The following is a 12,495-nucleotide window of genomic DNA, read 5'->3' as shown; positions in this document are numbered from 1 at the left end:
CCTCCCAAGTGCTGGGATTAAAGGCATGTGCCACCACTGCCTGGCGCATCTTCTTTATTTTCATAATTATACTTTATTAAAGGGGTAAATGATCTAGAAGAAATAAAAATTCAAATAACCAAAAAGAAAAAATTCTGATAAGTAATGTCAGAAATCAATGAAATATGAAATAGACTAATACAATTGGTGAATAATGTATTAGGGCAGAGATATAACTGTGGTGTGTGAGGGGGTATGCTTGTGCAAGTTTATTATGAAAAATTGACTCAAAAAAAGACATATATGAAGGCTGTTAACCACATATTTAGCAGGGTTGGGTACGTAGGGAACCACTGAGATAGTTGGAGCTGATGAGTTCCAAGGATATCTATGCTATGATAGCACTTCACAAATAGCTTGTTATCAGGGTTAAAAATATGTATACATAAAATTAATTATTGTTGTTAAGTGAAAGTTAAATATTTAAAGTGTTTCCACTTAATTTTGAATGAATTTGATAAAATGTTAATTAGTCTGACCAGTGAGACAGAATAAAATCAAATAATTAGACAAAGATATATCAGTGATTTTAATAACATTAAAGAAAATAACAAAATATGGAACAATTTATCCCTATTTATTTCTCAGCTTCGTGGAAATTGATGCACATGCCCAAAAATTATACCTTTATCTTTCTATTTATTGTTGTATTTGAAGTCTTAGACAATATAAATCAAAAAAGACACAAGAATTAAAATTGTAGAACTCTTTATATTGGTAGATGGTACAAATGTTGTTTAGAAAATAATAAAGAATCCAAACAGCAATTATACAATAAATTAATTCAGAGAGATTGCAGATGATGAAAATTTAAAATTTTATGTATCTCTATCTTAGCAGTAGGTTTTCAGAAATGAAATGAATAACTCTTTTTATAATATCAAGATATCAGGACCATCTTAAACAGAACTATGCCATGAATATTATATAACACTACGGACTGAGAGCAGTAAGGAAAATATAATAAAAACAGAAAATATAATTTCATATATTAAAAGGCTCAGTAGATGATTAGAAGCTTGAGTTAGTAGATTTTATTCTTCATCTACTTGATTTAGTCCTCTCTGGTTTGTTGTATATTGGTCTGATTCCATGTTTTATGTTTTTGGAGCTTCTCTGTGCCTGGATTTTCAGCATTAGATTCCATTAAGAATTTATCTATGAGACAAAATGTTATGAGCATTTCTTTTCTGTGTAATCTTGGTCCTCTGATTCCCTTCTCTCCCAGTTTCTCCTCCTCACCCCACAGCTCCACAACAATCTGCTACTATATCTGTCTATATTTGCCATAAATACACACTTGCTTACTCAAATTTTGTTGATTGCTTCACAAATTTGTGACAATTGGCTTGCTAAAACCAGGCCTTTGACAAAACTCATTGAGTTTGAAGTCTCTTCTGGCTTTTGAATTGTAGGAATTCTTCCTACCCACATTTCTTCTCTTGAATCCAGTGAATGTTCTAAATAATTTGTCCAATTAACTCTTCCATTGTTTGATGTTTTTATTTTGTTGAATCTATACAGTAGTGCTGCTAATTTTTGTCCTGTCTTTTTCCTGTAGAATGTCATTAGGCAGATAATCTTTATTAATTCCTTATTATTACATCATTTATACCTTATTGTCCCCATATGAAATTAATCATGATCTGTATCTTTTTTTAATTAGATATTTTCTTTATTTACATTTCAAATGATATACCCTTTCCTGGTTTCCCCTCTGAAAAAAACCCCTATCTTCTTCCCCTGCTCACCAACCCACCCTCTCCCATTTCCTGGTCATGGGATTCCTCTACACTGAGGCATAGACCCTTCACAGGACCAAGGGCCTTGTTTTGCTAATTCTTGTAAATTTATAGAAAACTCTTACCTATTAATTTTAGCTTACTAGGTTCATTCAAAAAGAAACTATGGCAGTTTTATTTTAATGATCATTTCGTGGATGCCTCTGAGTATTATTAAATTTGTTATAGTCATCACTGTCACTGGACTGTATCTCTAAACCTCATATGGTACATTTTTTGTTGCTGGCAGATTATTCTACTTTTTTGTCTTTTTTATTTTTACTTTTTTTTATTTTTGGCTTTATCATAATAGAAATTGTTTAGGTATATTTAAAGGCGACTGTAAAAAGATTTTGTAGCTATGCATGATCATTCTATCACAACAGTTTTACTCTCTAGTATTTTTAAATATTGACATCATATACCTTAAAGGCCAGAGATGATATTTAGATGAGATTTTAGCTTGCATATATTTTATCATGAAGCAGTTTGACAATATTTCTTGTACATATGGTTTCATCTTATATAAACATTGTAAGTTTAAAACTTTTGTTAATTTTCTAGTAGGTTGTTGAGTTTATGAAAACTACCTAACTTATATATAATAACTTATTATATATTAGTTATTACTCCTTGAGTGCTATTAACTTTCTCATTTATCTTCTTTTTAGATGGTCTAATATGACATTAAATTTAATTTCATTAAGACATTTATTACATTTTGAATTCTAAAGATATTAGTTCATGATTTAAAATATTTGTAAGGTTTTTAAATTGATTCACATCTGCAGTTCATTTAAAATTGTTCTCTAGTGTGATGAATAGATCCAATGTCTCCTTTTCCAAAGCATCCTACTGATCCATCACTTTATTAATAGCTCTTTACCATTGATTAGAGACTCTATCTGTTCATGTCTTTTAGTGGCCTCATGGTTATTTTGTTTCTTTGAGTAGGAACAATTTTGGCCCTTTTATTGTCTGAATTTCCATTTCTACTCATTCATTCATTCAGATTATAATTATTCAGCTATGTTGATTCTTAGAGCTGTGAGGTTCAACTTTAGCCTGAGTCAAAGGCAATCAATAGAAAGGTGAAATGTTACCAGAATAACTGTTTTTAAAACATGTAGTCTCTCCTTAACTTCTGTCTGATATTTAGAATTCATTTTTATGATGGCAGAATACATGCACATTACACAAATATGTGTTTGACATTCTTGCATATAAAAGTGTTGATGTCACATTGCATAAAAATAAACAAATTTTTTGCTTTGTTTTGTTTTGTTTTGTTTTTATGAGACAGGATTTCTCTGTCTAGCCCTGGCTGTCCTGGAACTCACTCTGTAGGCCAGGCTGGCCTCGAACTCAGAAATCCACTTGCCTCTGTCTCCCAAGTGTTGGGATTAAAGAAAGGTGTGTGCTACCACTGCCCGGCCTAGAAACACATTTCTAATTGTCACTATAATGTCCTAAATGGCCATCTACTAAGATTGAATTATGTCATGTCCCTGAACTAAGTTCTGAAATACTAATGCATAAAAACTTTTGACTATGTTAACATAGAGGATTAGTATGACTATTATAGTATTATCTAGTACTCACTGAGTGGTGAATATGTCACATGTTTATATCATCTTACATATCTCTTCTATTTTATTACTTCTCATAATAGTCATATGAAATTTATATCATAATCTCTTTTTTATTAAGATGATATCTAAACCTTATAAAACATAAATAAGTAACCATAGTCATATTTACCAAAGTTTAAGTGGAATTGAACTCATCATCGTTTAACTTTAAAATTCTGACGATGAAAAGTAGGTCATATGCTTTGTGTCAACATGATAAGTGGCTGGAGTACTTTTAATTCTTTTTACTGTTTTAAAACCAATTGCTGTATTCCACAGGGTATCAAACACCATGAAGGTAAATCATGGTGGTAAATTCAGTCTCCATATCATACTTGATAATGTACTATTAGACTACGGTTTATTACAGTAGTAGGAAATGAATGATATATGGTTACCAGTTAGAAATATCTCTCATAAATTTCTGTAATTCAGATTTTAACTCATATCATTGAGTACATTTTTTAGTTAGGTAAGTAATAATTCTTTTATTATACTTCTATGAAAAATAAACAAAATAAAGTTCTCTTTAATGTAAAATAGTCTAGTTTGTATATTTTATTATCTCAAACCCAAGGAAGTCTCAGTTGTATACAAATAATACCATAATAATACTTTTAATTATTCTAAGAGCTAGTGAAAAGTTATTTTGAAATAATGTTATTAATTTTGAACCTATATAAAACCTACATATTCATATAGAATAAACTCAGGAAGTGTTAGAACCTTCTTAAACAATTACTGAGTGAAGTAAAAATGGAATTTTACAATTGACATAAAGTCTGCTGAATAATGTAATAACTTCCTTTGCTTTTTATCTCAATCTCATGGCTACAGAAGATCTACGACTTCAACCAAAGGTTGAAATTCCATTGTCTCAGACGTCTCATGGCAGTTTTCATCTCTGTGTTCCTCAGTGTGTATATAATGGGGTTCAAGAGAGGAGTAACCACAGAATAAAACACTGCAAGGAATTTATCTAATGACTTGATGGGAAAGGGCCAGGCATAAATGAAGATGCAAGGTCCAAAAAACAAAAGAACGACTGTGATATGAGCAGTCAGTGTAGACAGAGCCTTAGATGACCTATCAGAAGGGCGGCGCTGGATGGTCATTAGAATAATACCATAGGAGATGATTAGCAAGACAAAAGAACACACACTGAGCACACCACTGTTGGCAATGACCATGATGTCTAACCTATATGTGTCTGCACAGGCAAGTTTGATTACTCTAGGAAGGTCACAATAAAAACTGTCAACCTTATTGGGACCACAGAAAGGTAACTTCACTGCAAAGGCCAATTGGCTCACTGAGTGTAGGAAGCCAATTCCCCATGCAGTAGCCACAATGCTAACACATACATTGCCACGCATAATTGTAGTATAGCTTAGAGGCTTACAGATTGCTACATATCTGTCAAAGGCCATGGCTACAAGGGTCACCATCTCACTCCCCCCAAAAAAGTGAAGGAGGAATATTTGTGTAAAGCAGCCCTTGACAGAAATGACTTTGTGTTTGTAGAAAAAATCAGCAATAGTCTTTGGAGCTGTGACAGAGGACACACACAAATCTATGAATGAGAGGTTGGCCAACAGGAAGTACATAGGAGAGTGGAGGTGGGAGTCATAGGTCACAGTTATGACAATAAGAAGGTTTCCAAACACAATGCCTACATAGAAAACAAAAAAGAATGCAAACAGAAAGATCTGAAGTTCCCGAGAATCAGAGAGTCCAATTAAAATAAATTCAGTCACCACAGATTGATTTGTTTCCCATGTTGATTCATTCCAGAAGAGAGTCTCTGCACTTGCCTTGGAGAAGACAATGAAAAAAAAAAGTCAGAAGTTGTTGTATGCAAATTCTTATGTCTGCTCATTCATTAAGGTCTTTCTATGATCGATTGCTTAAAAGCTCCAAAACTAAAAATCAAAACTTGTAATTTAAACTCCACTTGTTTTGCTTTTCTTCTTAGTTAGATGCCCAAGCCTCCTGTATATCCATGGTACTAAACTCCTTCCTCACCCCATGGTACTGTCTGTGCTGCTCCCTTTATACTCTCTCCTAGACACATTTTCTTTACCTGTAAATGAAAACAAAACAAAACAAAACAAAAAAAAAAACACAAAGCATCCAAATAAATTGTGGTGGATAAATCATTCCTTACATTATTTTATATGAAAGTCTTTAAGAAAAAAATTACTAACATGAAATTAGAGGTGAAAAACACAAAGGACAGAAATAAGTGAATGTACAGAATTTAAAATAGTAAGTTTGTACACTAGACATTTATAACATAGAGACAGATTTGATGGGTAATGTATTTTAGAAGACATAGAAACTTATATATCCTCAGTTTCTTGGGAAAATGCTATTATTTATTATTTGTTTGTGATTTGTTTAATCGAAGCACATTGTACTTAGAAATAGCAATTATTTCTCCATTAGTCCAGAAATGCTTCTTTACACTTGCCCAGTTAAATTTCAAACCACTCTGTACAAAGTTCTATAAAACTTTAGTGGTTCTAATTTTTCCAGAATAAAGACAGATGGACTCATAAAATAATTCATGAAACTTTTTTGGCTTGTGCCTTCTTAATGCAGTATAAATATAATTATCCAAAACTGAAGAATAGGATTTCTGTTGTGAGATACATTATGATGTGTCTAGTTCATGAAAGCTTTTCTTTAGAATCATACATTGCAAGTTAAAGTTGTTTTAAGTGTTTATTTGTTTCAAAATCTTCAAACATTTTGAGAATGGAGAAGATAGGGAAGGAAATATTCCAGGTTGTATCTCAATGAGGAATATGCCAAAGATGATGGTCCCAGAGTTTTCACCTGTTGAATATAGAAATCTACCAGAGTAGAAAATAAGAATTTAAGAATTATATTTAAAAAAAAGAAAAAAAAACAAAGAAATTCTGTGGTTCACTGTGGGTCACATTTGCAGAATTATGTTGCTAAGTAGAAAATGATAACATGGTATCCTCATCAATGGTCTTTTTACCAACAGAACTTCCTCATTTCAGGTGAGACTCTAGGAAACATGCAAGAAGTTTAAGAAGAAAGTAATGATTCTATTATTAAATTTGCATTTAAATTTAAAGAGTCCTCTTGCATCATTTTTAGAAATTTATTCTTCTCTCATATATTATATGCTGAACACTGTCTCTCCCTCGCAGCCTGCCCTTTTCCCCAAATTCTCTCCTCCTTTGTTTCCCTTAAGAAAAGGGTAGGCTTCAACAGTGTTTCAACAAAACGTGTCATACCAAGTTGCAATAATACTAAGCATAACCCCTCACTTCAAGACAGGGTGTACAGTTTTTATTATAACAACTACAAGCCAAGCATAATTAAAGAGAAAATACTCAAAATATATGTTTTGATGTGCTTTTCATAACCATGTTTTACCTCAGTTTGTTCTAAAAGGAAAACATCTTTGTATGCATAGGGATGAGAATCAGAATCAGGGCTTTGGGATTAGGCACAGATCCATTATGTTACTCTGGATGTGCTAAGAAAAATTCCTGTGCCTTCCTTTTTACATTTTCAAATGGTATAATCCAATTTATTCTTCTCAGGATTTCCATAGTTTTAACCCTATATTTGTGACTTCTTTGTGAAAGAAATGTTCAAAACTATTTCTTCTTGGATTAGTTAGAAAAAAATAGCATGGAACAAGAAAGTACTAGGATATTGTTTTGTTTGGTAAGAAGAACTCAATAGAACCACATCTCAGAGAGGATAGAATATGTTAAAACAGTAAATACAGGTGTAGAAGTCAGTAATTATTGCACTAGAACACTGATAACATGGGTTATCCCTTTTAATATTAGTCATGTTAACACTTCAAGGTGTATAAGAAAACCCTACAGGATTTTTTGTTTCCCTGAAGAAAAAAAAATTAGTTCTGCAAAGTGAGTTTCTACTCATAGAACTACAAGTGAAATTTTAATCCATAGTTGCTTCTACCAATAAATGTCAATTTTGTTATTCCACTTACCTCTTTCATAACTTAAAGAGACAGCAGTAATCTTAAGAGAAGGAACACTACAGAGTCCCTGGTAAACACTCTTTAAAACATTAGCATTTTGGGGAGATTGGCTTTTATTTGAATTGTCCTCCTGAGCAAACTGCTTGACTAATGATAAGTATTTATGAAGCAACCAGAAGCCCATGGAGGATCCAGAAACAACCTGGGGTGTACTGGCAGACTGATTCAGTGTCATAGGTTTTCCCTTGACCTTTGGGAGGAGCATGGTTTATTCCTGAGTTAAGGGACATGGTTGCAATTTCTTGGATCACTGGATAATTTAACCATCTCACTCAATCTAAGAGTGATTGTAAAAAAATAAATAAATCCCATTATAAACAAATAAAGTAATATTGCAAAATTAAAATCAACAAATAAATCAGGCAGTGAATGATAATATTTCAGTTTTATAAAGAGAATAATTCAAAGATATTAATAGCCAGTATATGGAGAACATATCAAAAATTGCCTGACTAATTTAAAAATCTCAGTTCATATGAGTTTGGATTATTTATGTTAATCATAAACTTCTTTGAGGAAGATTACCAAGGAAACAAAGTCATGCTATTATATAAGAGGGACATACAGAGATATAACATGATAAAAGTATACTAATTCTGTCTAAATGGACTTTATATATTATCATTGAAAAGTAGGTCTGAAAAGAACACAAAAGTCTTAATAGTGATGATTATCCTATTTATATGCCTTAAACCAAAATTATTGGTTTACACAAACCTATAATTTATCCATTGGATCCACATAATTTCAATAAGAAATATATCTTAATAACTAATGTATTATCTGCATATACATGCTGATAAAGGTTTATTGCATACTTATATGCACATTTATTTATACAAACAAAAAAGCATGAAAGTTTGTGCAATAATTGCTGAATATAACAACTTAAATATATACAAGCACTTCAATACAATACAAAAATTTTAAACCAACAAAATATAGTTATGTTGATTGGAAAATGTATAACACTTTTATTTTGTAACTCCATATTAATTGGAACTCTTTGGTAGGTACATTCTTAAGTTTCTAAACCCAATAAAATAATGTTTTTATCCTGTAGTGTTAATATTGAGAGTTTATCACATTTTCTGTGTTTTTATTAATAAAATTTGCTATGTAAATTCCCTAGAACTTAAAACCTGTCTACTTAGCCTTTTGATGGCCAACCTCATATCTTTATTTCTTAAAGTATAGATAGTAGGATTTAAGACAGGAGTGAGAACAAAGTCAACAATAGCAAAGAAATTATCAAGTGACTTAGTTGGAAAAGGCCATACATAGAGAAACATGCATGGTATGAAAAACAAAACCACTACAGTGATGTGAGCTGATAAGGTGATGAATGCTTTGGATAAATCAGTTGAAGAATGTTGTCGTACACTGACCAGGATAAAAATGTATGATGTAATCAAGAAAAAGAAGGTACACATAGAAATAAAGCCACTGTTCGCAGAGACCACAAATTCCAGTTTATAGGTGTCCATGCATGCAAGTTTAATAAGCCTTGGAAAATCACAATAAAAGCTTCCTACATTATAGGGACCACAGAAGGGTAAATTTATGACAAACATAAACTGAAACACTGCATGAATCATCCCTATGACCCAAGCAGCTATTACCAAAATTATGCATTTTTTTGAGTTCATGATCATCAGGTAATGAAGAGGCTTGCAGATTGCTATATATCTGTCATATGCCATGGCTATGAGCAGCACCATCTCAACTCCACCCATCACATGAATGAAGAACATTTGTATCATGCAGCTGTGGAAAGAAATGACTTTACAACCAGTAAAAAGATCAGATATTGTCCTAGGAATTGTTGTAGATGAAAGGCCCAAGTCAATGAGTGAAAGGTTGGCCAGTAGAATATACATGGGGAAGTGTAAGTGAGAATCAACAATCACTATGAACACAATGAAGAGATTCCCAAAAAGAATCCCCACATAAAATAAGGAGAAGAAGAGGCCAAAGAAAATCTGTGTTCCAAGCGATTGTGCAAGTCCCAGCAAAACAAATTCAGGTACAACAGAAGCATTCACTTGGTCCATTGGGTCAGAAAGTTGGGAAAATACAGAAAAATCCTGAAAGACAAGATGAATTATTTTAAGGCATCAAAGTAAGATAAAATGTTAGTAATTTAAAATCAGTCACTGCACCAGAGATATTGCTTAACAGTAGACCATTTGCTTATCAAACAACTTCTATCAGTAATAATTATTTTTATTTGGTGTAGACTATTTACAAAATGTGAGGAACCCAGTGTACACGAGATTTATGGAGTTTGAAAAGAGCTCTACTCACAATGATATACTGCACTAAATTATAGTAATTGATAAAACATAACCTTATGAGACAATTTATATAGTAGGAAAAAATGTATTAAATTCAAGAAATTCAGGTGAAATAAAAAGAGATATTGGGAACAATCCTAAATGAATACAGTATTCCAGAAGAATGAAAGGACTCTTTGTTTTTTTGTTTTTTTTTTTTTTTTTCGAGACAGGGTTTCTCTGTGTAGCTTTGGCTGTCCTGGAACTCACTCAGTAGACCAGGCTGGCCTCGAACTCAGAAATCCGCCTGCCTCTGCCTCCCAAGTGCTGGGATTAAAGGCGTGCGCCACCACCGCCCGGCCATGAAAGGACTCTTAAGGACATTAACATTGTTTTTAAAAACTTAAAAAAGATTGTGAATATTAAAAATAATAAAATTAAGTGAGTATCAGGCACTGGAATGGAAGGTGAGTCAAGACAATTAAACAGCTGAAAACATTGACTCAATGATAAAGTGCTTTACTAGCTTGTGTGGGCCTTGATCCTCTGTACCAAAAGAAAAGAAAGAAAAAATAGAAAGAGAGGAAAAAAGGAAGAAGGAAGGAAGGAAGGAAGGAAAAAAGAAAGAAAAAATTATTTCTTACACATGCTTTTCATGAAACTAATTCATGGCTTATCTTGTGCTTGAACTTCAATGTTTAGAGAGAATAAAACTGATATCTTTATAATATTAAATGATTAAAATATGCATGATTGATACTAAAAACTCATCAGGCAAAGTGAACAATAATATAGAGAACTGAAAAATGTAACTGTGTATCTATATGTATGTATGTGTGTGTGTATGTTAGAAATCAATGAAATATAAGAAAATATTACTCTCTTAAATAAGAAAAATTACAATTATAATTAGCAAAATATATTATTATTACCAAATCATTCAGAGTGGACAATACTGCTCCACTAAAAGCAGGGAGCAAATGCTCAATAAAATGGGTTTGTTTATAGTTCACAAAAGGGAAGATATTTTAGCCCCTAAATAATATATCAAGAATTTTATATCCGTACCTTGTTGTGAAGTATGTCTCTGAAATACTACTTGTACAGATGATATCTTCAGTCACAAATACTCATAACACTTTATTGACAGCTGTAAATAAGGCTTTAAAGCAGTTTAAATGAGAGCCATTAGGCATAAATATATCAAATATACACAGTGGCTATAATAATAAAATAAAACTTGATGTTGGACTTTACAACATTAAGATTGTTACTCAATATATTGATGGAAGGTAATTAGCTTAACCCAGCATTTCCAGTTACAATGATAGCATTTCAGGTTTCAGAGCTTCTAATTCTATGTTTAGATTTGAGGAATCTTTTGATTCACATACTATATTCATATCTATTTTTCCCCTCAAATATCAAATTATCTAGGGATCTAAAGAGATGACAGGCTTATCAAAGCTGTTTCAAAGCCAGGATTGGCTCATAACTGATAAAATAAAGAATGTTAGTGACTCTATTGCACATTTTTATGTCACAAATTATTTTATCCAGGGGAAAGATACATGTAAATCAGTAAAGGGCTTTGTTTAATGTTTTTGGGCTGTTATGGGATATTAGATTACACTATGAACCTGGAGATTTTGTTGTTTACTGGAAAAACCTGTTTGTAGTTGTAGTATGGCTCAGTTTTAGTACACATATTTAATCCTTCTGGATAGAATACAGACACTCCTTTAGTACAGATTTAGAATCCCAAACAATGAAGGTAAATTTAGTTTGCAGAAGGAAATATATATTTGAAAGTGATGTCTAATTGAGTGGCTGACAAAGTGGAAAATCAGAGAAAGGTTTGACAAAATAAGATATGCCCAACTCTCATGAAAACAGAGAGAAAAGAGAGGCTTCTTAAGAGAGCATTACAGAGAAAGAAGAGAGGGTAGTTTTTACCAGGATAGTTGTACAGAGACAGGTTACAGAAATAGAACAAGCTAGACACAGGTGAAGGCAGAGTGAGACAGAGAATGAAAAGGAGCAAGAAGATTAGAACATATTGCCAGAGTTAGTTTTAGGCCAAATAGAACAATTCAGGAGAATCTGAGAGAAGCCAGATTAAATCAGTCAGCTTGGAGAGGAATTTTGAACAAGAACAGCTAAACTGGCCAGCCAGCCAGAATTCAGAAAGAGCTAGCAAGGGTGAGCTTATTCACCAGTAACTCTCAGAAGCTAGAAACATTCTAGGCCTAGATAAGATTGTATGGAGGGTGGAAGCTTCCAGTACTAAAGTTCAGTTAGAAAAAAGAAGCAATAAGCTTCCAAGATAATAACTATATCAGGCAAATAAAAGACACTTTAACATTAGACTTTGTGTAAAAGTACCCAAAGGTGAAAACTTCCTGAGGAAGTCTACTCAAGCAGTGACAAAGCATGCTGCTTGCTTTGTGTTGACCAGGGGTGGCCATTCTGAATGAATTCTTGTAATAATAAAATAACTGTAAGGAAAATGGATGCCCTTGTGAGCTCATCTGGCTCAGTGTGATGAACTGCACTGGATAATAATTTACCCAATCTGAACAATGTGATTTGTATGTATGTTTCCAGGGATGAGCATACAGTATTGGATAACCAGTTAGTGGGTTCTTCCCCAGGAAGGTTATGTCCCCTACTCTCAGAATTCCTTAGTTACTTGTAATTCTTTGTGGAAG

At 32.6% G+C, this 12,495-nt stretch overlaps 2 protein-coding genes across 2 annotated transcripts; both read right to left on the bottom strand.

Annotated features, from left to right (window-relative positions):
* Positions 1–4,264: 4,264 nt before the first annotated feature.
* LOC116092290 (olfactory receptor 4F17-like) lies at positions 4,265–5,267 on the bottom strand. Its single transcript, XM_031373605.1, has one exon. The coding sequence runs from the start codon at positions 5,056–5,058 to the stop codon at positions 4,294–4,296; it is 765 nt and encodes a 254-aa protein (XP_031229465.1). The 5' UTR covers positions 5,059–5,267; the 3' UTR covers positions 4,265–4,293.
* Positions 5,268–8,623: 3,356 nt separating this feature from the next.
* LOC116092289 (olfactory receptor 4F6-like) lies at positions 8,624–9,562 on the bottom strand. The gene has a single exon (XM_031373604.1). It carries the CDS (start codon positions 9,560–9,562, stop codon positions 8,624–8,626), a length of 939 nt encoding a protein of 312 aa, XP_031229464.1.
* Between the last annotated feature and the right edge of the window lie 2,933 nt (positions 9,563–12,495).

The sequence above is a fragment of the Mastomys coucha genome, unplaced genomic scaffold (genome assembly GCF_008632895.1).
Source record: "Mastomys coucha isolate ucsf_1 unplaced genomic scaffold, UCSF_Mcou_1 pScaffold15, whole genome shotgun sequence".
Taxonomy (NCBI): domain Eukaryota; kingdom Metazoa; phylum Chordata; class Mammalia; order Rodentia; family Muridae; genus Mastomys; species Mastomys coucha.
The sequence above is the reverse complement of the archived record's forward strand: the minus strand, read 5'-3'. Positions and strand labels throughout refer to the sequence as shown.